At 53.1% G+C, this 27,299-nt stretch overlaps 4 protein-coding genes across 4 annotated transcripts; 2 read left to right on the top strand and 2 right to left on the bottom strand.

Annotated features, from left to right (window-relative positions):
* Positions 1–327: 327 nt before the first annotated feature.
* On the bottom strand, positions 328–1,389 carry CGGC5_v017149 (uncharacterized protein; the record flags this gene model as incomplete). The annotated part of the gene is made up of 1 exon (XM_066153790.1): positions 328–1,389. One exon carries the CDS (start codon positions 1,387–1,389, stop codon positions 328–330), a length of 1,062 nt encoding a protein of 353 aa, XP_066006878.1.
* Positions 1,390–2,765: 1,376 nt separating this feature from the next.
* CGGC5_v017150 (uncharacterized protein) lies at positions 2,766–4,894 on the top strand (the record flags this gene model as incomplete). Its single annotated transcript, XM_066153791.1, has 9 exons — positions 2,766–2,917; positions 2,985–3,195; positions 3,260–3,356; positions 3,558–4,142; positions 4,202–4,247; positions 4,299–4,427; positions 4,490–4,594; positions 4,666–4,677; positions 4,783–4,894. The coding sequence occupies 9 exons, from the start codon at positions 2,766–2,768 to the stop codon at positions 4,892–4,894; spliced, it is 1,449 nt and encodes a 482-aa protein (XP_066007044.1).
* A 1,527-nt stretch (positions 4,895–6,421) lies between these two features.
* On the bottom strand, positions 6,422–7,140 carry CGGC5_v017151 (uncharacterized protein; the record flags this gene model as incomplete). The annotated part of the gene is made up of 4 exons (XM_066153792.1): positions 6,422–6,617; positions 6,719–6,768; positions 6,864–7,017; positions 7,079–7,140. The coding sequence occupies 4 exons, from the start codon at positions 7,138–7,140 to the stop codon at positions 6,422–6,424; spliced, it is 462 nt and encodes a 153-aa protein (XP_066007088.1).
* Positions 7,141–15,671: 8,531 nt separating this feature from the next.
* CGGC5_v017152 (uncharacterized protein) lies at positions 15,672–25,144 on the top strand (the record flags this gene model as incomplete). The annotated part of the gene is made up of 3 exons (XM_032026558.1): positions 15,672–15,978; positions 16,034–23,839; positions 23,895–25,144. 3 exons carry the CDS (start codon positions 15,672–15,674, stop codon positions 25,142–25,144), a joined length of 9,363 nt encoding a protein of 3,120 aa, XP_031877010.1.
* Between the last annotated feature and the right edge of the window lie 2,155 nt (positions 25,145–27,299).

The raw sequence follows: 27,299 nt of genomic DNA on the forward strand, positions 1-27,299 counted from the left end.
CGCTGCTGAGAAGCATGATCGACTACTGAAATCGACGATGAGGTATCTGGCTGGCACACAAAATCACGCCATTTGCCTTGGAGGACCTGGCTACAGTCTGGACAACCTGAATCTAGCAGTATACTGTGATGTGTCAGATAGACAGCGTGGCTACCAGCGAGTAACGGCATAACTGTGTATTGATTGATTGACTATCTTGTTGTAAAGGATAAGTGGCCAGTTGGCCAGATCCATCGAGATGTGCTACACTACATGAAACAGATGCAAATAGGCCATATTGAGGTTAGGAAGCAGTACCGGATTGCATAGTTGAGATGCTTGACTCGGTTATGCAATGTAGGCCTGACACACCGCAAAGTAGATCGGAGGCTCGCCCCACTCACCCGTGATGTGTGGGTCAGCGCCGTGCTCTAAGAGCAGCCTGGCGCATTTGAGATTATTATACAGAATGGCCACGCCCAAGGGCGTATGCCAAAAGTTTTGGCGCGTGCCATCCTCCTTGATTCTCCCGGAGTTTTGAAGATTGATCATAGACCGGCATGTTTGCACAACAGTCTCGCTGTACCCGCCATCACTCTCCCCAAGAAATCTTTCGAGAAAAGTGAACCCCTCTGTCTCTTTCTGTAGGTTAAGCGTGCCTATATCGCCACAGACAGTGTGAAGTATCGTATCGCCTAGCCTGTCTCGTAAGGTAAAGTCGATGTCCTTCTCAAGGAGCAGGCAGATGACGGCCTCTTTTATTGACAAGGCCGCACCAGCACCGTCTGCCCAAAGATTCATGAAGTCAATAGCGGGTGTTCTGAGGACCATATGAAAGACATAATCGCTTGTGGGGCCGCCGATACGCCCGGCAAAGTCATGTGCCGGATGAAGGGCTAATGCGTTCACTATACGTGGGCCTCTAAGACAAGCCTCGTAAAGAAGGAAAAGACCGTCTTCGGACAAGGCGACACCCATCAGACAGAGAGCTTCCACTTGAACCACGTCGCCGCTCATAATAGCATTCTCTAGATCCTCTTGCGCCGTGGACGCAATTGTCGCCGTGCTGCGACCAGAAGACCACGACCCCGCCAACGAGTTAACTGCGGTGTCGTCTGACCCGAAACTCCGGGCTGACATAAGAGACCGCACATTCTCATCCGATAGACGTTGGTTAATCCTGAGTGCTGAGTCTTCCGCCAGAGGTGCCGACGCGGGTCTTAGAATTTCTGACAGTATAAATTCTTGGCCTTCACTTCTGCCGACGTCGGTGGCATTGGTGGCCTCCACTAACGTGGAGGCGACGCTGTAGCTTGGAGACCAAGATGCAGCGGGAGACCGTTCTGCCAACGTTTCATCTGAGTATGTACTCGTGGGTGATGGGGGCTGGCTTACTTGCGCCGTGTTCATCGTGGCAGCTTCTGAGAAACGTAACGCCTAAAGATTATTCTCTAAGGTTTCTAGCTGTCACGGTCTATGGACCGATATGAAGCTTCGGCTAGACCCTCAGCTATGGAATACTTTGGAAGGTTACAGAATATCGTGGAAGGTTATGAGAACCTTGTCGGCCCATACTCAATGGAAGCTTCTGGAAGAAGACTCACATGTATTTAAAGATGAGAAGGGCACCACTCTTTCCCAGAATGGTTCTTCTTTCCTCCAGCTTGGAATGCTCGTAGTAGTAGGCTAGACCAATGGCACCGACCTTGTCCTAGACCCTTACAATAATGGTATGGTTAAAAATGATAATTTGGGAAAGACGTCAACTATGTCATTTCGTGTGCAAAGAAATTGAGAAAAATATCAAAATGAAGCTGGCATTCTAGTGATGATAAAGATGTCTTTTTTTATCTGAAAACGTAGTGAATTGGCTGTAAAAGTAAGCTTTTCTTGGAAAGATTCCTGACTGAAAGTGTATCTGTTTTTTTGCCGGGTGACTCCTTTTTTCACCCACTACGTGTAGTGGGCCGAATTTTCCCCTCGCGCCCACGGGTTCGTGTTACGTGTGAAGTTACTGCTTGGATTTGATTATGTAAGGTGGGAGCAGGTGGGGGCACCGTCGTCAAGACATCGGCCAATCATACACCGCCGTGAGAGCACCACGGCGGGTTATGATTGGCGTAGCAATTGTACATTGGATCCCTCTGTTGCCCCGCCAACTGTCAGGACCATCACCGCGTAACCTGTGTGTTCACTGACCTAACCTAAAACCTAATCCGCTCATAGATGCACGCCAAATTTGGCGTATTCGCATTCGACACGTGTACCCCCTTTCTGCCGATTCTCGTTTAGCGAACCCCGCGGCTTGAGGCTACTAACGTATGCATCGGCATGTCGAATAGGCCGTGTCGCTGACTACGCTGTTAACACTGCTCTTCACCAACCGAATCAAGCGATCGTACAGAGGCTGTTAGGAAACGACGACACATAAAGATTCGGTGATCATGCCACCTAAGACAATCGACAAGTCCCACTGGAGATGCTCACAGTGCGGGCGTTCCGGGCCAGAGGTGATCGGCAAGCGGCGTATTCAAACAGGCAGTTGGCACGGTGAAAACCTTGCGCACGAAAGGCTCTGCCAGGGGCGAGACCCAGAAGATCGGCCTCTTGGACTCCCCCCCGTTTGTCCAGCATGCAGGAAGCGCCTAGCACGCGACGGCGAGCCAACTGCTGCTGTCTGGGAAGGACACTGGAAGACCTGCCAGCCTCGTTATCGCTTGAGTGATTCGTTCACCTTACGCCATATCAGAGCCATCTTCGAGAAGCATCAACTACCCACAACAAACATGAACGCCGACTTCGGCAATATACTAACACGGCAAGCGACCTTGGTAGACGATAGAGAACTATCGAAGCTGGCAAGAAAGTGGGAGATGGATCCATTAGCCGCCATTACGGAGGCTAAAACATCCCTCGTCCAATACCGAACTGAATTCAGGTCAGTCTTCATCAACGCGGATCTTTCAGCTGTAAGGGTGGCTTTCTAATATTTTTACCACCGCTAGTTCGTTCTTCAACGGTGCAGTTCCCCTCACGTTTCATTCCCACGTGTCTGATGTGAGCCCGCAAGTCATCGGAAGCACTGTTCGAAGCTTGATCAAAACCTCACCAGTTCGCCTCAGCACCGGTTTTAATGGATTTCTCTCCGAAAAGCAAGTGTACACATGCGGAGTGGCCGTCCTGGCTGGCTCGTATGGCGCAGGCTGTGGGCCATTGGTAAGTCGAACTTGATCAGGCAAGGTCATATGACTTGATTGTGATCTAACACATCCATCCTCAGGCTAGTACTTCATGCGTTCCTTATCATCGACAGGTAGCATCTGGGCCTGAGCCTGAGATCCTGAGGTTGAAGGATATTGTTTCTGTGACGTCTGCCTGTAAGAGTCTTTCGATCTTGAAGGCGAAGGGAGTGATTGGAGTTGCGGTCGAAATGGTGTCATCATCAAACGGCAGGCCGCTCAAGCCTGATGAGTGGGCCAACCTCGCAAAGGCATGCCACTCTCTCGGGCTCTACTTAATCGTCGACGAAGCCCAGACCGCAATTCGCTGTGGTGCACCATTCGCTCATCAACTCCCAGACTACGCCGACCATGTACCATCATTCGTTATCTTCGGGAAAGGCCTCAGGACGAGCGGCCTCGCAACCTGCGTCAATGGTGTGACTGTATCACACCTGGGCTACAACCAGCTAAATCTCGGTCCGATGCTTGAACTTATTGATGCCAGGTACTCCGAGGTCATCAACTCGCATGTTCTCTTACAGTCCTGGTCTATTATTCGCAGGGCAGCTTCCGAAAACTGGCCCCAGCGGGCCGAAAGAATCGGCTCCAATCTCCGGCAAGTTTTAAAAGACGTTCAGCAGCGACTGGGTCACAAAAAGCACGTTCGAGGCTGTGCAGCTTTCATCTTTCTGAATCGAAACGAGGCGGCCGAGCTATGTACCGAGGCCGCCAGCGCGGGAAAGTCCACCATGCGATGGCTTCCATTTCTCGATGCAGGCCTGGAGGACTACCAGTCGGTTTCTTCACTGTTTGGAGCGTCCGCAGCCTCTCTGCGGGAAAATCTGATCAACATCCTCAGCGAGGAGCCAACGGCTTGTGTCAACTGCGGCGAATCACTCAAGGGACCTGAAGACAAGCAGTGGAAGCGGTGCAAGACATGCAGTAAGGCTTTCTGTCTATCATGCAAGGAGGAAGGGTGGGGAATGATTCCATTTCACGAGAGCGGACAATGTCTCGAACGAATGCAACCTTGCAATTCGAGCTGCTGTAAGGATGGCAGACGTTTGCCTAAAGTCCGAAGCTGATAGTATAGAACAGAATCGAGGGAGTGATCGGACGGCGGCGAGCGCTCCGAAGTAATCTCGCCAGCTTAATGGTGGGAATAGGGAAACGAAGCGTGGCAGAGGCACAAATGGATGAGTTCATTGATACTGCGGTCGTCTACCTGTAAGGTGGAAGCTCGACCTTGCTCGTCTGAAGATCCCCATATTCTTGAAGCTCTTGGGCAGGAGTAGCACTCTATGCCCGCTCGGGAGAAGGGGAGGCTGGGCAGATGACAAGGTGCTGTGGGACCTGCTGTCAGTTACGGAACAATGCAATGGCCTGCTGTCAAAGTACGGTGAAGCAGTAATGGGGCTTGCAGAATTCCCTACCCAACATATCTAGGCTTACTGACAATCTACAGATCCGATGCGCGGTATGCTGGGGCTATTGAGAACAGGAAAACACAGTCAAAGCCTCAGCCAAGGTGTTCCCACCCAGCGGCAACGGCATATGGATGAAGTTGACCGCGTACTGAAAGGCGCTATACGCACCGTGTTGCCCGTCTGGCGGATAACACCAAACAAGACTTTGTACCAACCGCAAGGGTAGCCCTCGGTGCGGAAAAGCTCAAGTTTGCCCAGCGCCTGTAATTGGATAAGAATCTACATTATAAATTCAAAGTCTCGTTTGAACCTCGTCTGAACCATATCTGGACTGGCCACATTAAGTAACGATACACCGATGTAACTGACGCAATCCATTGTCGTACAAAGACTGAGGGTGAACGACAACGGTAAGCGTGTCGCAAATGCGCACGCAGACAGCGGAACACCGCCGCCAGACGAGGACGACCAGCGATGTTACGAAATCTCAGGGAACGAAACCCCGGGGCTTCCAATGGTCCTGAGAAACGGCCTTCTATACTATGTCGGAATCGATAGCAGGCATCAACTGATGATACCCAGCGCCATGATCAAGACGGTGATGACCATAGTCACAACTAGAAGCGCGTGTGGTCACCGGGCGTCTCATGCACTAGACGGCTTTCCTTTCCAGGGTCGGGCCAAGCATATCCGGAAGTACGTCAAATATTCTGCGGAATGTTCGGAAGACCCCATATATCGTCAAAAGCAGCATGGGGAGACCTCGAACAGTTGGAAGTACCTCGGAAACGGTACGCACAGGAGGGGCGGACTTTGATCGCCCCAGAAGATAATGCAATGAACATCAGGTACAATACGACACAGACACCAGTAAACATCGAAGCTGGTGATGAAGCGCACCTCAGACTTCACCCCGGAAAACCCTGCCGGAAATGATTGCGGCAGAGACGGCGTCGGGCATGAAGATCCACCTCCTGCCATTTCTCCGTTAGGCCTAGATGTTGTTCCGTTGTTGTTTGCATCCCGGACCTATTCCTCGCAGTCCCTGGCCCATCTTCCGTCCACAGAAAGACGGCTCATAGGTACATCCTGCCCAGACGGACGTCTCGTCGGCCCAAGCGCATGCCAGCTTTCCATGGCTCCCTCTAACCCACGTCCGCGTCCATGCACTCCCACCTTGGTCCCCTACTAAGCCCGATGACCTCGGCTTCCGAACGAATGTTGATCTGGTGTCTGCGGACGATAAAGAATGGCCCTGGTTCCAGGCGAAGATGCGTTCTCGTCTCAAAACGCTGACGGAGAACATTGCAACCCTATGATGAGATGTGACAGTAGATGATTGGCCATCTTGTGAGGAGGGCAAGGCTTGTTTCTGGCTTCCAGCCCGCCGTATGAGTCTTCGGCGAAAATTCAAATCAAGCAGTGGGGAGGGCGGCTGGTGGGGACGATGGCAATCGCAGCAATCGCAAAGGCCATGACGCTAATTACCAGAGTGGCGGACATTGCGAAAATGGCGCCTAGCCGAACCGATCTTGGTGACTTGCCTACCGTCAGGCGGCTTTGCTAATCCCCCGCGTCTATAAATCCAGGGGCATAAGTAAGACGACAAAACCGTACCAGGAACCACCACTGAAGCCGACAAACAACGTTGGAGCTCGTGCTCATACAGCTCAGGAATAGTCCTACCTCTTACCAGTATACAATAGCGTGTGATCCCAAGTCTCGTTTTAGTTTGATAATCCTGATAAAGCCGCTAGGCGATCGCTCCGCCTGACAGCTTGTTTGTTGCGAATATTATTCTTCCTTGCCCTTGCCCTTGTTTGCCCTTTCGATTGCGTAATCGACTTCTTTGCCGTAGTTTGTGACCGCGTCCTCGAAGCGGATGAGGCGTAGGTTTTGAGAGGTTCCGATGCATTGTGGGATTCCAGCGACGTCACAGAACATCCAACAGACGTTTCCGAGCTCTGAGCTGCGGCTAGTTCGCTGGTAACTGCAAAATGTTAGCACAATTCTCATGCTTAGTACGTCATGACTAGTAAGTCAGACTGTATCATTCTCGTTAGACGGTGTATGTGGGACTCGGTTTCTCACTATTGAGCGCAGGTAGAGCCCCTATAGATCGCCTTATCTTGTTGAGACTGCTAGAGCTTCGGCTTGTGAAAGACAAGCCACGCGAAGTCTCACCATCCTCTTGGAACGGAAGTCGAGTATTGGAGATGCCTCGGTGGCCGTTCACCTTTTTTCCTCTCTTATGTTTCACAACCGGCATCGGGCTTTTCTGCGTGCTTTCCCCCTCATCCTCGAGTTCCATAGTTGATTCGAATAAGGCGTCTACATCAGGCATGCCTTTGGGGTCGATATTGAGGTCTTTCAACACGAGACCTGTCCTCCTGTGTTCGTACAAGACAAAGTCAGTATGCGCCAAGGTGACGGCAACATGCGAGGACTTACCGGCCTTTGACGCCGAATTCATCCGACCATTGATGCCCACGCTGCCTTGTTTTTCGCGTCATTTTTGCCTCTAGATTGTCAATAGTTCTACCTTACCTGAGGCTAAACACTTCAGGTGCCTGAAAGGTCCGGGCGGCACGTGTCTTTCGCGCACTTGTCCAACGGGTCCATCCATTTGACCACCACAAAAGCCACTTTTAGCGTCGTTTTCAATTGCTATATCAGGCAGTCTGAGCTCGCATACTAGAATCCCAGTACGATAACAAGATTTGCCACCTCTCTATAATTGGTGGGCTCTCAACAATATACCGTATAAAGTAATTGGCCAGAAGAAAGTGGCCTTACGGTGGTCAAATGGATGGACCGCTAGGGGCCATCCAACTGTAACTACGCGCGCTGCGTACGTGGCGAGATGACTAATACGGACGTACGCTACCAGCACTGGTAACAGGATATGAAGCCGGATACTGGCTGCCGGTTACATGGGCATAAGTGCATTCAACAGGTATGAGATATCGGTATAGAGAGGGATTTCACAACCCCTGTGCAGCCTTTAATACTGGACAAGCTAGCTAGCTATATGCATTATACCAAGATATGGACCCTGCTGTTACACTTGTGACGCAGTTGGTTGCCCTAACCTGCTCGTAATTAACACCTACTTCTTCTCGAAGGGCAGCAACGACGAAACTACCTCGCAACAGCCTTACCTCTTAGCCGTTCTTTACAAGAATCGGCGTCCCTCCACGCCATTTCTCCAAGACGGCGATGAAGATGCCAGAACTGAAAACGAGACGCCACAAACGAACACCCTATTTGCGACAACTGATATTAAGATAGCTTGTCGTTTTGCAGCAGTAACAAGAAAACCAGGTACTTGACCTCCTACACCAGGGCACGGTGTCTCTAGGTGGGCATCATATGAGTTCTGAAGGCTCAATCAAAAACGACGGCACTGTGCGCAGTCCGGTGGCGCTGGCATTCACCCTTCCCACCCAAATAGCGCCCCTGGACGTCAAACTGAGTATGACCACTCAGCGTACTTCGCGATTCTCGTATCGCTAAATGTCAGGCATAATTAATGGTTGGTCGAAGTGGGCAGAACCTCAACATCGCGTCCAACCGTGACATAACGGCTTGCGAGGTATGAAGTGGAGGTGAAGATGGAGGAAGCCTACGGCTGGTAACAGCAGCGAAAGCGGCCTATGAGCGACTCCTCGGGCTTGGGGTGATGTTTGGAGATGACCTTTGAACAATAAGGTGAGGATATATGATGGATGTTTCCTTAAACGGATGGTTGCCAAAACTGAGAGTCGTATTGGGCTGAATTGTGAAGCTGGAGCTGCTCCCGCGGTCATTATTTCATCCATTCATGTACGTAAATGACAAGAATCCGACTTCATCTGACTTACAAACGATGCTGGATAAACTTTTCAGTCGCTGGCTCCAATTGAGAGCGCCAGCGACACTTTAAATTGATGATTGTCTCCTACCCGTTATGACCTCACTATGAGGCCGGCTGTGTGGCCGAGCCATCGTCCTGGATACTAGTCGGCGCTTGAGGATGGGGTCTCCAAATAAGCGCCGGCAGATCACGCTATGAGATCGAAGCCCGAGAAAGCGAAAGAAAGCCCAAGAGGCAAAATGCAGGGTGCTAGCCAGACGCAAGTATTCGACAGCTTTTAGCGCACGATTTCAAACTCTGTCGATCTTCTTTGAAACATGATCGACGCTGGCGACAGCATAGTCAAGTTAGTCGGATGTAATTCACGTACGGTACGTCGGATTCGCTCGAAGCTGCGCGCTTTTGGATCCGCAGACATTCCAACAAACTTTCTGGCCGCCCGAAGGCCATAGCTCCTCCCATGCCATACGCCCTACGCAGCCAGCTCGCTATCGATCCATGCCTGACACCTGACAATTTGGCCGCCTTCCTGCGCAAACAGTACGAGATGCCGACGTGTCCCGATTTAGCATTAGTAGAACCTTGAGGCAGGACAAATGGTCTCAGAAAGCCACCCAGAATGTCGCCCAAGAGCGCAACTTAGACCTGCGATACGAATAAGCACGAGATCTCACAGACCGGTCTATTCAGTTGGTGTTCGTGGGCGAATCCGGCATATACGAGAGCATCGGTATACGCCGTCGAGGCTGGGCCCCTCAAGGGAAGCGACCACGCCTAATCAAGCGCTTCCACCGCGGTCGGAGATACCAGATCTTGCCGGGGTATACTCAAGATCGGGCGATACATTTTCGGGTGTTCGAAGGATCGACAGATGCGAAAGTGTTTGACAGCTTCATTGAAACCCTCCTCCTATATTGTGGTCGCGTATCCGTCGGCGGGCCATACCTCCCAGCACGCACTGCTCGATGAAATCACTTGGGGCATGCCCCCTTGAGCATGCTGCCATTTGGTCTTTGATTATTCTTTTTAATTGTCCGCATTATCAACGAGGGAAACGACCATGCCGATTACGAGAGCTCATTTGCCGATACCGACCACGCCCACAACTGTCGAATCTCCGCCAGGAGTCGTTGTCTCCACCACATCGTGTGGTCCTTCACCCATGGGAGCCCCGTCAGTTGGTTGGTGTTTGGGGGAAGCCGGAAGGCGTCGGGTTGCCTTCCGTAGTGGCCGGTTTTGTGCAGCACATTGGCCTCACATTTTCGGCCATGAAAACTCTCTTAGGCTCTGTTTTCTGTTGATGTCTATTGGCTTCCGTTTATTACGCAATAATTGTGCAATGGTAATTATGCAGCTTGGACATAATTTAGTCTCATGAACTGTTAACTCGCCTACATGGATCACCCTCGCCAGCGGCCTCTTGCTCCGCATCCATATGGCTGCTCCGCTCTGAGTGGCAGACCGCAATGGCGCCCCGTCTAGCAGGCCGGCCCGTGAGTGCACACTCCACATCCGTCTGAATAAAGAGCCTCCGCCTCTTGCCAGTTCATACCTCTAGTTAAGCATAAGTCAGGCCGCTTGAGGTGAAATAATTGCTATAACGAATGTGCTGGGGCAGCCTGACACCTCTCTCTAAGCCCTTTGTTCTGCCAATACGGAGATTCTTTCTTCCGGTATTACTCAGCCCAACAGCCTGTTGCCTAAAAGTCGCGTCATGTCGCGTCGCGGGACCGTACTCGGTTTTTCTTCTTTTCATCCACTCAGCTACTCTGGCCAGCACTCATACCTCAGTCGGCCATCGTAATCATTCACATCGTTGAAACTTTTACCAAACCTCAGCTCTACCACTATATGATGGATTCTTCTCCCCTTCAGGTTCATTCTTGTGATATGTGCAAAGGGTTGGTAGGAGCAATGTTGCAACTCGTACTTCCTTTCTCAAATGAGAATCCTCAGATGAGGAAGGAAGGTTTCTTGTTCATCTCAGCTACATCTACATGCCCTTTTATCTTCGACCCTGATATCCTATCCCTTGATATCCTATCCCTTGATGTCTTACTCAGTGCCGAACATAGCCGAGAGCATCCCATGTGACAGATCTAGCCTGTTACAATATGTGCCCTCAGCTTGAGCTAGAACTTAATGTGAAGTATGACACGTTGATCATCTTGCCGTTCTCTCAAGTGGAAAAGTCCGCCAATAACGGATGCTATTTTCTCCGGGAGCGTTTGGAACGCCTTTGGTCATATTTAGCATGGATGTACCCTGATGACGACTGCCTACCGTGGGATCCAGTTGACTGGATAGAATTCTTGCTGTATATTACAACTTCCCTGAATAATGGGTGTTGTGTGGTTTATTGCAACTGGCAATTGCCTAATGGGTCTTGGAACCCCGCAACTGAAGACAGCCTACTCGTGTTTACAAAGATAGGTAGGTGTATTGCTATCCCTCGTAGAAACAGTCCGCTGATATAATAAAACAAGACGGCATGAAGGATCTCGTCCGAACTCGACCGCCGAACCAACATCCATTTTCCGAAGACAACGTGCAGTGGATACGGAATTGTTTACAAAACTGTCGAAAGAATCATGCTCGATGTAACAAACACAGACAGCAGGCGCAATCTCTCAGGCAGCCGACGTACCTGCTCGATCTGGGTTCCTATGGTGATGGGCGAGTTCGCCTAGTAGAGCTGGGAAGGATTACGGACTTTGCTATCTTGAGTTACTGTTGGGGTAAAGAGCCGCATTACAAAACAACCTCGAAAAATTTACAGGATCACCTGGCTGGATTCTCTCTTGGGAATCTCCCCAAGACAATTCGAGATACCATAGAGGTTACTCTAGCTCTTGGATTGCGATATCTCTGGGTAGATGTGCTCTGTATCCTTCAGGACCAAGATCGCCAGATTATTCAGAACGAGGTGCGCACCACGCACGACTTCTACGCCAGGGGGGTCTTTGTCATGAGGGCCGCATCTGCGTCGTGCAGTAATGCCGGGTTCTTGGCACCCCGAGATCTGCCATATCGCGAATATGAGCTTCCTATAGCTGTGAAGGATGGAGACACGACAAAAGATTACCGTCTTAGCCTTTTAGAATGAGCATTTGACAAGAAGCCAGAGCCGATGGATAGAAGGGCATGGACGTTCCCAGAAGCTAAGAACGCGTTATGTATTTTGCGCTTCGAGTCCGAACGAGTTGCATGGGAATGCCAGGAGACGAAGCTTGCAGATAGCGATGTCGATGAGCTATCAAGCTCAGATGAGATCTGCTTCAGTACTTTCCCCTTTGAAGGTTCGAGGTTCATGCTCCAAAATACCGGAGTTAATGGCCCTGAAATGCATCTGGCAAACTGGCTCCAGCTAGTCATCGATTACTCTGCGCGTCATGTTGGGAGATTAGCTGACAAGCTGCTCCCCTTTGATTCTCTTGCCCCATTAATGGCGAAGACTATAGGCTGGGATCTGTCAGAGTACAAAGCCGGGTTGTGGATGAGAGATATGCAGAGACAACTACTATGGAGCCGCGATTGCCATCGCGAGAATAACGGTACAACTAGCAGTCCTTCAGACACGACATTAACGCCTTCATGGTCTTGGGCTAAGATACGATCGCCAATTACCTGGCTTGATCAGAACCAGCTCGACTGGGGTGATTATACCCCGGAAGTTGTCAGCTGTGTCGGAGGGAGGCAGTTGACTGTAAAGGGATATGTTTTGGACACTTTCTGGGATGGACGAGAAATGGCCCCAGCCACGTCTCGTGACGAGGTAAATAGAGCATGGCGTGCGACCTTAGTGCCAGCTGCCAGAAGAAGAAGTCGGTCACCCTCCAGAATACACCATACAGATACTGAATGCCATCGAAGGGAACAGTATTCTCCATGGCCAATAGAAGTGGTCTGGGATGAGTCATTACGGCCAGTGCGGCAAAAGATGAGGTGTTTGGAAATCCGATCGAGTGTGAAAACTACCGGCCGATCTTATGGAATCGTCCTCACTTGTGACGGTAGCAGCACGTCGAGGAGGCTGGGTTACTTCAAGTTTCAGCACGAGGAGATCGATTGGAATTGGCTTCACCAGAAGAGACGGAGAACGATTTTTATCAACTGATGACACAATATTATGTATAGAGCCGAAATACGATACTTTAGACGTAATATGTGATTGGATTATTTAGTGTAGTAACCCCAGATCAACTCTCTCTTTCCACACCGCAGTAACTCAGACAGATTTCTTTAGCCTATCCCATCGACTGGTGATGGACTACAGTACATTGAGGCCCCATGGCATGATGGGAAGCAGCCAATCAGGCGTAGCTGACCCCTTTTTTTAGCCAGACAAATGGCGCTCAGTGCCGATACTTCTATTATCTATATATTTTAACTGTGATTACAAAGAGCGACATTGCACTGAAGGCATCCTGACCTCGTTTGCTTACGCCGCCTCGTATTGGCCGAAAATTCGCCCAAAGCCACCCGCGACTTCGGCTGCAAATAGTTACAGGCTAGGCAGGGCGAGGGGGACTTTCGACTCTCATTCGCATGCTTTTCAACTGGAAAGAAATTATTCATCGTGTCTGTAGCCCTCCTGGGCCGGGCATGCCTGCGAGTATCTGCCAATGGTCCATACAGCTCGATAAGCTGTGTTGACAGCTGTCTTCGCCATTGGTACTGGCTCTTGAGAGTGTCCCAGTCAGGGTTGCGCCATAACTGCTAAGGAAGCTGTTCACAAGGACCACCTCAAGAAGGAAGTTCCGTGCAATCGCTTGCCAGCCTCCAGGGCGTATGGGTCGCCCATACTGATAATATGACCTCATCTATCGCTCGTATCAACCCCGTTCATTCGGCGATTTTATTGATCGACAGCTGTACGTGCCGGAAGATCCTTCCGAACGTCCGCGCCGAAGACTTGACGAGCGACGCGTTTTGCAGCAGAATCTCCGGCAGGACGGCGCCGGCGCCGTACGATCTCGGACGTCTCTCGGAAGACAGTTGCGAGGAAAAGTACGAGGGCATTATCTTTCCAGGTAAACTGGTTAATCTATAGAATGCTGTTAGTAGAGAATAAAGCGATTATGATATACCTCTCCATCAGAAGTAGGAATACTGTGGGTTGTACCCCAGGGGATACTCTTCCCCTCCTCAGCCTTCTCCTCTACGAGTAATTCATCGATCCCACTGTCCCTCCGGCAGGTTCCTGTAGCCTCAATATTGTGGCCTCGAAGGGCTCGGAATAGCTTCACAGAGGCGAAAAGATTCAAAAATACATGGTATATCGCAGCTGGCAGTAGGAAGAGTAACGTTGTAAATACCCGCTGGGTCGGCGTGGGAGCAGCCTGTTTAACGGCGTCGTCAGTCGGCGCCGGCGCTGACTGAGGGACTTGGACGTGCCATAGCCACCGGAGGCAATAACGGGCTTGAGCTAAGATACATATCTTGAAGTTGGTGGGTATCGGCTTCGTCGGTACTATCGTAGTCTCCATAGACCGGCCCGTAAACCGGACCATAGCCTCGTCGACTGTGAGGTCGGAGCCGGGTGAATAGAAGGAGTCTCCGGTCTCTTTGATGTGAACGGACCACCCGTTAACATGCCTGTAGACCTTCGGCATACAGTCTTGCCGGCGCCGGCGGATCGATCTCAGTGGTATTGAATATTCGGATGCGGGGGAAGAAAATTTGGAAGCGGTCGAAGGATATGAAGCGGGTAGGATCTCCCTTCTCTTGCTGAAGGGACCATTAACTCGGCAACTGCGCTTCAGGATGTATTCCCATGCAAATCAACATATCAAAGAAGAGGTAGATTTCTTCTGGGGACGTAGGCCTCCATTTGTAGCTTCGAGAGTGCTTTTGCCGCGGACGCATTTGAGTTGATGGCGTTTCGTTGGTCCACGCCGCCCAACGCTCAACAAGGCTAAGCAGTTTATATCGGAGGAGGAGGCCGAGAGGGTCTTTCGGCAAGACCCTGACTTCGGCCCTCCGGTACGTGGCGTCAAAGTGGATAAACTGGCCCGGAAGGCCGTGAACCTCCGCAGCCCGGACAGTAGCGTTATGGTATCGCTCCGGCGTGCAGTTCGTAGTGCAGGCGGCAGATAAGTCTCCGGGGAGTATGGAGACGTTAATACAAGACCGTACAGACGTTGTGGACGCATCAGAATCGTTAGAATCCATCTCAATATTGGTAAAAATGTTAGTTTTGATGGTAAACGTGGGGAGGAAAACAAGAAGTAAATGACGTATCCCGCTTGTATTGATGTTGTGAGTGGAAAGAGGTGGGTGCATGTGTGGCCCCAAAGTACTGTAATCCATCACCAGTCGATGGAATATGCTCTCCGTCATCACCTACCAATAGGGATATTCGGTCACCTTACCTTAATACCACCAGCCGAAGACTTTGAATACCACCAATGGTTCACTGGTAGGGCCCAGGAATAAGCCAAGAGCCTCAACACTCCGGAAAAAAAAATAAGTAACGACCTGGCGTTTTTGTACAGTGCATGCTCTCCTCCGCCTGTCCAGGGAAGCCTCTTTGATGCCGTCAATAGCGACACTGACACGATTCACCAGGTAATAGATCTTCTGAATGGCACGTACAGTATGAACCAACAAGGCAACGCTCAGCGGGGCCGACTTCAGTCAATACACATTCGACAAAGACACAGCACCACTATGCACGTTGAGATCAAAGTCCAGACTCTATAGCGTCATCCTGTTGTATTTAAAGTTACATACAGTTTGGAGCAAATGTACAAAGCTTCATTTACATACTGTCTTTTTGATAGACTTTCTTTCAGAGTTAGCAAAGTGCTTTCCAAACCTTGATGCGTGGTGGCGGGCCTCCTGCATGGCGGGCCTCCTGCAGGCCTTGATTGCTTTTGCCAGAAAACCTTATCTTACTGCTGCTTTCCTTCACGCTCGCTATTACTTTCTTTATAAGTGTCTAAGACATAAATCACTAACCAACATTCAGTCTTTGCGTTTATAACCTCACACTGGAAAACTGACCAGCAGCTTTTGAGTGTGCTGTCACGACCCAAAATACTCAAAGGGCGTCACTGTTCAGCACTTTGACTTCTCTTACTGTCACAAATCGGGCTATATATAGGTTGCTGACCGACGAAAGGCCGATATTGCTCTTTCCCACCAAACCGAATTCCAAGATTCTTCTCCTACTTGCATCTCCAAATGGCCATTGAAAACCCTGGGAATGTTGCGATGGAAACAACATCCTACCTCGTTCGGCATGTGTTTCTGCCATCGCAGCTTCCTCAGGGCGACGACTTATCTCACGGCAGTGAGATGAATCTCGTTACATATGCCCACAACGCTCTCGCCACGTTAAGGGACCATGTCGCAGAGTCTCAGAAGGAGCCCGTCACCTTGGCCGCGGGCCTGTTGCGCAATACGCTCCTGATACATAAGTCTTTAGGAGGAAGCTTGGCTGTGGACGAGGGAGAACTGACAAAGGTTTTGCGCAGAATTTGCGATTCAGGTAAGCTTGTCCAATGAACGCAAGGAGGTCACTCAACGCTGACCTCACGATACAGGAGGCTCAGTCGTTCTTCACATTGGAGAGCAGAACGCGGGCGTTTTGATCAGCAGAGTGGGCTCCTCGCTCCAAGTCGAGGCTTTCGAGCTGTCGCCCTCAAACGAGGCAGTAATCAAGACCGCCGGACGATTGCGTCGAACCTTCCCAGGGACGGCCGTCTCCGTCAGCCTCGAGGACGCCCGGGAAGCCGGATTTATTACGACCGTGGCAGCCACCCTGAGCAAGATGAGCGCCCAGTCAGCTAGTGACACCAAGCACAAGACCAAGAAGGCTGGCCAGATGCAGGATGAGAACCGAGATACGAGTCACCCGAAGCTGGTCACAGAGCTTCTGAATGGATTCCTCCTGGCTGTCGGACAGCCCGCAACCTGCAACCGCATCTGGAAGAACACCCGGGAAGAGGTCCTGTGGAAGGACGCTCGTCTACCCTGGCGTAGATCTCCAATTTGGCTGCTCATCCGCGTGGCCGTTCAATTGACCCTAGTCCGTTCTGCCGCACCTTCAGAAGATGGCGTCCAACTCTACAAGACTTTCATGGCATTCCTCATGGGCGACATACTCCAGAAGGGGATGGACGTCAGCCTCCACTCGGACATGCTCTACTCGATGACGGCGAAGCTCTCCCGCAGGCTGATAAAGATCGGGCCCGAAACCCTTGCGAGCCCCCTCGAATACGTCCGCGACAAGATGCGCTATGCAAACAAAGTTCTCCTGGAAAGATGGTCATACATTCTGAAGGACACTTCTATCGACCTCATCGATGACTTTTCCCGTCTAAAAACGGTGAACTTCTCGCTGGACACCGTCGTCGCCAATCCCAACCTAGACAGCTTCCTCACGAGTTTAGAAAAGCGTAGCAACGCCAGCACGAGTCGAGACTTCACTCCGTCCTGGAAATTGGCCAAATACGACCAAGACTGTTCCCTGCCGCACTGTCTGGACTCCATGGCTTTAGACAAAGACCACATGCAGCTCGACCTCGCATCCTTCGAGGCCTGGGTCGAGACGATGCTCGATCGCTGGATGGCATCGCAGCTGGCCCATGGCTACACTAACAGTTGCTCCCAGCTGCGGCAGCTCATTGAGGTATATCACCGCATTGCCAGTTCCGAGTACGATGGGAACCCGGAGTCGACCTCCATCATGCTGCTGACTATACTGGAGCTTTGGATTGCCTGCGACAAGGCTGCCGTCCACGCGCACCCCCTGCTGGTGGATTACGACGCCGGAATACCAACCGAGTTGTTTCAGAGTCTATTGCTGCCGTCGAGAAAGAAAATGGAAAGGCTCTCTCAGGCTGAGCGGTATCTCGCCAACCGCTCCCGCCACCGCATGTCCCGTTGCTCGGATTTCCACGTGTACACTACCTATGGATCGCCAGACAGCTTTTCCGTTCGATATTTTGTGCAGTCGGGCCGGCATCAGACGCTCTTAACCGAGATTGAAGCCAATGCCACGGCTGACCGAGATGAGAAGCGGCGCGAGCTGGCCAGGCTCAAGTCCCAATACCAATCACTCATGTCGCAGTATTCACGCAGTAATTGCAACAGCGTCAGTGTTTGGGACGATTGGGAGGGCGGCTACGTTGAGAGACACTTCCCTGACCGGTGCACCAGGTGCACATGTTTGAGCCAAGCCGAGAGGCTTCACATCTGCGTTCACGAATGGCCACTACCAAGGAATGTTTACGAGAAGAAGTCGGTTGTGTTTGAGCTCGCACTCCCACAGACGTTCGGCTACTGGAGGGAGGCCAGCTTCTACGTCCTCATGAATGTTCTCAAGCTCCAGCACGACGGCTTAGGACAGCCCAGTACCCGGTACCCTTTGCTCGCTTACGACGCTCTCCGACGATACGCGGAGACCAATGTCTCTAAGCAGCGCGTTGATCTGTTGTCGGAGACAAAGCCGAATGTCGTCGTTCATCGAAACCCTGTTCCCGTCGTTTCGGCCAATGAATCCAACGTGCTCCTTAACAACGGGCTTCATTTCAAGTACTTCGATGACGCAAGATCCCACTTCATCAGAGATCTTGAGATCACGGACGATATCCCATTGGATTGCACGTACAATCTGCCGTCGGGCTCAGAGTCTTTGCAAAAGTTCATCTACCGCCCCGCGTCAGCGCCAGATGGTCCACCGCCAAACTCTGTCATCGCCTCGCAGAACGATTGCCCGCTGGAGATGACTGTCGGAGAGTACAAGGCTCTGGGGTCAATCCCGCTCGGCCACAAGATCCAGTGGCAGAACATACTTGTCCAGCTCTTCTCGCCCGCGGTCGACTTTAAGAAGTGGGAGGTTGCCATGACAATCTGGCAGTGTATCCACCAAGCCGGTCTGGACAACGGATCGGTCTCGAGATCCGCTCACGAAATCTGCGAGGACGAGCGATTCGCGGGACAGCTTCTGGAAGGCGTCAGAGAAGCAACTCGCGGCTTCGAGGAGAACTGGCAGTCTTCGACTGCGCTCGCCGCCTTCATTTCGGTCGCCCGCCGACTGCTCACCGTCACGCAATCCCCCGACATCGAGAGGCAGTGTCTCGACTACTTGCGCCAGACCAGGAGTATCACTTTCCGTTGGGCCCTGGATCTCAGGGAGAAGGCTCGGAACACGATCGCCGACAGCGGTGAAGGCAGCGACAGCGGTGACAGCAAAAAGATCGCTTTGCAGCGCAAGGCGATGGAGGTTCTGTTGATCTGCACCGACACGTTCAACCTCGACTCGACACACCAGCGCGATGTGCTTGAGCATAGACAGGAGGCCTCCATCTACTTCCAGTGTGCTACCTACGTCCAAGAGTATTCGGATGAGCTGCTCACCTCTCTCGGAGCCCCGGTCCTGTTTCTTTACGCCCGATGGCAGCGGACCTTGTACAGTTGCTACCGGTACGTGGCGACGCATGTCACATCAGAGACCAGCGCCGCACTTGACGATGCCATACTCGCTTGTTGGCCTGCGTACAGCCCCAGTGGCACTTGGGCGGTTCTCTCAGAGAAACACGACTGCTGGCTAGCGAGCTACACTGCATCGTCCAGCCCCCAGTCTGTTCACTTCGGCCTCGTCTCGGGAGAGTTTCTCGTCGACGGCGTGCCTCTGGATCGCCTTCCGGCGAATTACCGAAAGCACCCAGCCTACCGAACACTCTTTGGTCGGCTGTCTCTGGACATCATGCCGAGTCCTGTTCCAGGAATGCAGTATTCGTCGACGGCTGATTACGCGGGGCACGAAGTTCACGTGGCCCTCAACGCCAAGCCCGATTTCCTCGTGCACGCGGTGCAAGACGGAAAGAAGTTCGACCTGGTACCGTCCCATCACCTGGATGGGCGATTCCCAACCTTCTTCGTTGACAACCACGTACACTGGTACAACCACGACGAGGGCTGCGTCGAATTCTGTGACATCCAGACCCCGTGGAAACGTTCGGCAGCAAATTGGAAGCTCCGGCGGTGCGAGGACCGCAGCGGCTGGGTGCTGTCCCGCGACGAAGACGTGCTCGTGGGCCTCAACACAGCCTCATCCAGGCTCTTGGCCAAGATACTTGCACCATTGGAGACCGCGACCTGGATCCACGTGATCCTTCGAAGCTCGAAGACCGTATTCATCGACATCCCCCGATCAGGGCTGGAGTTCACCTTAAAGCCGGGGACCTCTGAGGTGGTCTCTAGACAATACCGTGGCATGTCGGTCGATACTCTGCAGTCGATTGGCACATTGGTGGCGTTGCGCGACAAGCTGGCGTTGACGACCTCACAGGGTCCCGACTCCAGACTTCCTCCGCGGCGCAAGGTTCTGGTCTTGGAGGGAAAGGTTTCATACGTCGGCACGAATAGCTATGTCAAAGTCGATATCGGCAAGGGATTCGGTCAGAAGGCCCACGCCTACGACGTGGATGACAAGCTCGGCCGACTTGTGAGCAACGGCAGCCGCCAGAGCAAGCTCTTCCTCAGCTACCTCCACGCCCTGACTTCGTTCTGCCTTCCCGATCCGCTCACAGGAAAGACCGGTACAGAGGAGGCCTTGACTATCCTGGCCTCGGCTTCTCTGAGATCTTTCGACTGTCTAGCACCGGAGAATGTGGCGATGCTTGAACGCCTTGCTCGACTGACTCCTGGAAGAACATACTACCCTCCACATGAGCGTGTCATGCAGACCGTGGAGTGGGATAAGAACCTCAGCCCCTTATCCCAGAATGGTGTCTTCCTGGAGCGCGTGCGTTCCATCTTTGAGGACGCGTCCAGGTCGGTATTCTTTCACCCGCAGCTGAAGACCGATCTTCCTGATCTGGATCACGTCGACGACCATCTGCTTCGCCGGGACAACATCCGAGCGTCCGCGTTCCGCGTCTCGGGCTTTGGCGCGGAACTTCACTGCACCACTGCGGACGTAGAGTACCAGCCCAGGGACCGAGCTGCATCTTCCGGGGGCGTGAATTCTCACTCGATTGCGCAAGTCGTCTTCGCCAACCGGCGCATCCTGTCCTATTTGCTTTCGCCAGCGCTCGGCGACCAACTGCGGCGCTATATAAAGAAAGGCCCGGCTGTCTCTGGTCCAGGCCATTCACATATACCTACTGCCGCCGACATCGCCTACGACGCCGGTCTCCTGACGGAATCCTCCGACTTCATCACAACGAACTGGATAGCCCTACACAAGGACCTGGTCCCGCGGGTTTGCAAGTTTAGGCTTATGATCTGGCTAGCCACCCTCGCCTTCGCCAAGGACGCGCACGTGGGCGTCATTAACACACTTGCAGCCTTCCGAACAACCCCAGAGGTGCGCGAGGTACAGTGTCCCGCCGGCGTCAGCTTCAAGCTCTCGGAAGGCTCCAACGTTAACAGCCAGGAGCTTCGAAGGCTCATCAAGCAGTTCATCCATCCCGCCAACATGGTTCAGGGTCACGGCGAGTCGGGCCGTGCCTATGAGCAGCGACGCACGAAGTACAACACCGAGAAGGAGAAGGCCGTGAACGGCATCCTAGCCTGTCTGGAGTCCCAATGGCCCTGTCCATCGCCTAATATACCATCGAATCACGCCCAGTGGGCCTTTTGGAACAGGTATGTGAAGATCAAAGCGGCTCGTTCTTCGATCCAGCTGCGCTTCAAAGCGTGGCACGACAACAAGCTCTTCGTGGAGTATCTCGAGCGTATTGTGACGAATATGCCCCAGCAAAATATCAGAGCTAAATGGCCTTCTATGCTGTTGATCACCACGCAGTGGAACCCCTCGACATCGTCTCGCTTCGTGAGCGCCGATGCCAGCTTCGAGCGCTCGATCCCGCCTCCTCCAGCACGCGCTCACCATGCGTTAGGCTCTGAGACTCTCTCTGTGTCCCGAGAGCGAGAGTATAGGATGCCGGGGCTACTCGAAAAGCTGCGCGGCAATGCCCAGGGCGTCTACGAGCGGCGCTATGTCGACGACCTCGACGCTAGTCATCAGGCGATGCAGCGAGGAGGCACTGGCAGCAACGCTACGACTTCAGAGGCTCATAGGAGAGACGAGATCGCAGAGAATCTCCGGCTGTGCAAGGAGGAAGTTTCGCGCCAGTACAATGCTATCACCGAAGCTGTTGTCAGTCTCGAGACCGGGCACGCTCCGAAAACAACCGAGATTTGCGACGTCTACTCTAGACCTCGCGTCTCACCTACGCTGATTCTGCAGCGGATTAACAAGGAAAACCTCGAGAATACGCCGATGGAGTGGAGAGAGCGGATCGCGGACTACGGCGTCGCCCTGACGCAACTTCAACGAGCTGAGAGAATGGTGACATGCCAGGACGACCCCGCCGCCCTCGAGAACGAACTGCGCAACCCGGGACACACCAACTGGACACCCCTGAAGTATCCGGATACACTGCTCCTCGAGATCGACAGCGGCATGATAGTGCGTGAGGTTCAAGAGAGTATCGCCGAGAAGATGCGTAACCCCCCCTCCGGCAAGAATGCAGTCATGCAGCTCAACATGGGCGAGGGCAAATCCGCCGTCATCGTCCCCATCGTGGCGGCCGCACTCGCAGACGGCTCCGCGCTCGCCCGCGTCGTCGTCGCCAAGCCGCAGGCTCGGCAGGCTCAGCAGATGCTCGAGTCTCAGCTTGGCGGGCTCGTGGGCCGCCGGGTGTTCCACCTCCCCTTCTCGCGGGCCATCAAGATCGGGCAGGCCGAGGCGGCGGCGCTGTTTTCGATCTGCGTCGACTGCAGGGACTCTAGAGGCGTGTTACTCGTACAGCCCGAGCACATCCTCTCGTTCCAGCTTATGGGGATTGAGACGGCTATTAACGGCAACATGCCTGTCAGTCGTTCTCTCCTCAAGGCCAAGGACTTCCTGGACGGAGCATCTCGCGACATCGTCGACGAGAGCGACGAGAACTTTAGCGTCAAGTTTGAGCTGGTATATACTGTGGGTACACAACGGCCGATTGAACACAGTCCGGATCGATGGATCTGCATTCATCATGTGCTGGATATTGTCCGGAAAGCCAGTGCTCAAGTTCACAAGCTTTATCCCGACTCCGTCGAGGTGTCTCCTGGGCATCCTGGATGCTTCCCCAGGCTGCGAATCCTGAGAGACGATGCAAAGGACGGCTTGCTCAACCTCGTTGCTCGTCAGCTCAGCGAGGAGGGCTTTGCTGGACTTCCCATGGCAAGCCAGTCGAAACAGATCCAAGCTGCCGTCTTTGACTACATCTACGAGGTCAATCTGTCACAGGCGGAGATCGATGCGGTCGAGAACTCTAGGTTGTGGTCTCCTTTGACCAGGAACACGCTTCTCCTCCTCCGCGGCCTAGTGGCCTTGAATGTCTTGGCTTTCGGCTTTTGCCAGAAGCGGTGGAAGGTTGATTACGGTCTGGATCCCAACCGAAAGCAGGAAACCCGCCTCGCTGTGCCCTACCGCGCCAAGGACAACCCGAGCGCTCGTTCCGAGTTCAGCCACCCCGAGGTGATCATCACACTTACGTCGCTGAGCTACTACTACGGCGGCCTGACCGACGAGGCCCTCCGTCTCACCTTTGCCCATCTCTTGAGGACCGACCAGGCCGACATGGAGTACCAAGCCTGGGTTGCTGACAGCCATTGTCTCCCCCCCGCATTTCAGCAGCTGGCAGGAATCAACTTGGACGACGAGAGGCAGTGCACCGAGCAGGTGTTCCCGTGTTTCCGGTACGCCAAGGGCACCGTGGACTACTTCCTCGCCCACATCGTCTTCCCGAAGGAGCTGAAGGAGTTTCCGCACAAGCTCTCGGCGTCAGGTTGGGACATTGGCGAGAAGAAGCCCCGACCGACGACTGGGTTCAGCGGAACCAACGACTCGCGGGCGTTTCTTCCACTCACCGTCGAACAGCTGGAAGACAAGGGACAGCAGCACACCAACGCTCTGGTCCTCGAGTACCTCTTGCAAGACGAGACCTCTGTGGTGTTGATGCCGAAGCGCAAGACAGCCGGCCAGACCGACGCGGAACTTCTTTTGGAGATGGTCACGCGTCTGGAGCCGCCCGCCAGGGTCATCCTCGACGTTGGCGCTCAGATCCTGGAGCTTGACAATATTGGCGTCGCGAAGCGGTGGCTAGCGATGACCGACGACCACGAAAACACGCAGGCCGTCATCTTTTGCGACGAGAACGACCAGCTCTGCGTGGTCGATAGACGTGGCCGGGTTGAGAGCTTCCAGACCTCCCCGTTTGCCGGCCAGACCGACGTCTGTCTCGTGTTCCTCGACGAGGCGCACACCAGGGGGACAGACCTGAAGCTCCCGGCGAGCTACCGCGCGGCCGTGACTCTTGGTGCGGGTCTAACGAAGGACAGATTGGTTCAAGGTGAGTTGGTTCAGACTGATACCCCACGGCAACTTTTGCTAACGAGTCTCCATAGCCTGTATGAGAATGCGCAAGCTGGGGAAGGGGCAGTCGGTCACTTTCTGCGTTCCCGACGAGATCCAGCAGAAAATCCGATCACGTCGCAAGGAGAGTGGAGGGGCAATCGCCGTTGTCGATATCCTCGAGTGGGCGATTTCCGAGACGTTCACTGACCTTCGTCGCGGTATCTGGCTGTGGGCGAACCAGGGGCGACGGCACCAGGAGCACAGGATTCTGTGGAAAGAGGCTCAGGTAAACGGAACGACCAAGTTGGACACTGCATACGCAGCAAGATTCCTGGAGGCAGAGGCCCAAACTCTGGAGAGCAGATACAGGCCCAAGCCGTTCGCCGAGGTGAAGACCGCAGAGAACTCCGGCCCGACAACCATGACAAGCCCTGATCCCATCACCGAGCGACTCCTCGAACTCCAGGGCTTCGACCAGGACTCGGTTACCTTCCGCGAGGAGCAGGAGCGCGAGCTGTCTCCCGAGATCGAGCAGGAGAGAGAGATCCAGAGGCCGCCGCCCGCAACCCCAGCAGAGCACTCTCTCCACCCCGATTTGCGGCGGTTTGTCACCCATGGCATTGTCCCGGAGGACTCCAAGGCTTGCATGCCGGCGTTCAGCGCCGTGTCGGACACCACCGCCGCGCGACACTTCGATGTCGGCAAGCTGCCCGGAGGTCTCCTGGTGACGTCGGATTTTGCCCTTGTCATCATCAAGCCACTCGGTATAGGCCACGTCACGGACCTGTTCCAGAGATCCGTCCAGTGGATCTTGACATCCGCGTCGGGAACAGGCGTCATCGAGACGGCCGTGGTCATCAGCCCCTTCGAGGCCCAACAGCCCCTCTCCGAAGTCAAGAGGTCGTCCTTTGTCTCGTTGCATCTGTACTCCCCGCGGCCCAACATGGGCTTCCGGCCCCTTGACGGCCTGGATCTCTACACGGTCCCGCACCGCGGCGTGTCTCCTAAGCCCGCTCTGTCGCTTGCCACGCAGCTGAACCTCTTCGCCGGCCAGCTGTACCTGAAGTCGATGGAGGAATACCGCAGCACCCGCCGGTTCCTGCAGCTCTCTTGCGGGAACGGCCAGGGCGGGTCGAACGATCAGAGGGATTCGGATGCTCCTGGCAGGTGCGACGAGGGACTGGTCCAGTTTTTGAAGGTTGTCATGACGAAGTTACGGAGAGACTGCGAGTCTATTGACAAGACTCACGTTGGAAGGATCTTGGACCAACGCGTCCTCGGGCCTGGGGATTTCCGATGAAGCTGAGATAGAGCTTACGTGTAAAGGTTAGAGAGTGCCCTCGGGCCTTTGGGCTTTGAATTGGCCCAGATAGAGACTGTGGCGAATAGTTAATCTAGCCAGTGGAATCGTCATTAGGGCACAAGTGAATGTATTGAGACGTCTAAGGATCTAAGTAGATGAACTGGTCTACGTGGCCGAATCCGTGCCTTTAAGGTGTATGCTTCTAAGCATAGTCGGTGCCCTGTGTCGATGCTGGCCTAGGCTTATCTTAGTATTAAGGCAGCATGAAATCTTGGGTTGATGAATGACTCGCAGGTTCTGTCAGATTGCCTGTAAAAAGTTCGACAATATCCGTGATCTTGGCACGGTCTGCCTTTTGTTCCTCGTTTCTGCGACAGTACCTCCTAATATTGTCTTCGGTACTGAGCCCGTAAGAGCCCGTAACGTTAAATGCCCGGCTTCTCACTATCGTTGAGCAGTGAGCAAGCTCCAACGATCTCTGGGTGGGACGCGCTCCGCCAGACGGCGTCAATGCTGTCTCCTATGCGCCCTGTTGTCGTCGGACAACCACCATCTGCTCCACGACGGGGCCTTCTGTCGTCGATACTCGCCACCTATCACGTCGAGTCGAACCACGCCCGACACGACAATGGCCCGAGATGATGCCAATCACGTTGTACGACTCAACCTCGTCAAGCCGTATCTGACCGACGACGTCGACCTCGAATGCCTCGAAACAGCGACCGCCTGCTGCCCGTCACTATCGTCGGCAGCGCTCGATAACAGGTTCAGCAAGACCGCTGCTGGACAAACGCAACACGAGTCCCGCGCAGTCCCTTCTCGGCAGCCTCGGGCCCTTCTCCAACGACTGCTCCAAGTGCCCAGCGCCTCCCATTACCGCACGTGACGGCTTGTGCCGCGTCGCTGCTGCTCTTCCTTCCGCTGGCTGTCCCTCTCTGCGAATTAAAACCCACCGTGCCCTCCTCCTCTCTCCAAAGAAACCCCCAGAACTCTTGAATTGCTCTTCTGCCCTTTCGCAACTTCAGCCTCCTGCACCAGTAACATCTACAGTTCTGTATCAGCCAGTGTCTCTATCTCCTGGGTAATGTGACTTTCCTTTGAGCTTTTGTACGCAGTAGTTCACGCTTCGCATTATGGTGCGGCAATCTTGTACCTGTGGCAACGGATCGCACGCCCCCATATTCGTTTTCGACGGTGAAAGGTAGGAAGCATACCTGTGAACATTCTCAATGATAGCAGAATGTCGGTGTCGTCGATTCGGTGCGGTAATAGCGCAGGTTAATTGCCATAGACAATTCCCAACGCTGCCCAAAAAGCTCGCCAATAGCAACTGCTAAAGTGCATCACGGCTAATTCCTTGCCGCTCTGCCCCTGGGTGTAAAACTTCTCACGAAGTTCAATAACTGGATTTGCCCAGGGAGGCATTGGTTGTGCTTCCCATTGCGCAAAACCCTCAAGTTCCGGTAGCAAGTTGTAAAGACCCCGGTCGAGCATTTTCTGGGCAGAATTGAAGTCAAGTAGTTCATATGCCCAGGTGAGGTCCATATCTTGAGGGAAAACTCTCTAAGCAAAGTAAGTAGTATCTACAATGTAAAGATAGATATCACAAGTCCAAACAGTAACGAGCTCGTCCAGGACACCAGGTTATCACTTGGACCTTCTTGACACCGTAGATGTCTGTTGATCATGCCTGGGACTCCGTGTTTGTCGACCCTAGAGAAGATATCTGTTTTGCTGTCCGCAGCTGCACATCTGGCTGGCATCCATGGATTTTGTCAAAGTCGTATCGGCTATCCCGCAAGATTTTGAAGTGGATGAATACCGGTCTAGTATTACAACTAGAAGGTTTTGAAACATGCTTCAAAATACTTGGAAAACATTAAAAAGAGGTCTCCCTGACCCTTCATGTGCCACGCATGAGCGAAAGGACTTATCCCATCGAGTGTGGCTGGACTACAGTACAAGCTAGTCCCATTTATCCCCGCCTTTTCTCCAATTCACATCAACCACAAAATTCGCTATTGGTCCAAAAAAAAGCCAGGTCTCTGTTAATTGGCTGCTTTTCCGCAGTCAATGTACTGTAGTCCAGCCGCACTCGATGGGATAGTAATACTGTACAACGCAAAATAAAGAGTTGAATTAACGACTGCGA

Source organism: Colletotrichum fructicola (assembly GCF_000319635.2).
Source record: "Colletotrichum fructicola Nara gc5 chromosome Unknown KSG_Nara_v1_contig11, whole genome shotgun sequence".
In the NCBI taxonomy this organism is placed as follows: domain Eukaryota; kingdom Fungi; phylum Ascomycota; class Sordariomycetes; order Glomerellales; family Glomerellaceae; genus Colletotrichum; species Colletotrichum fructicola.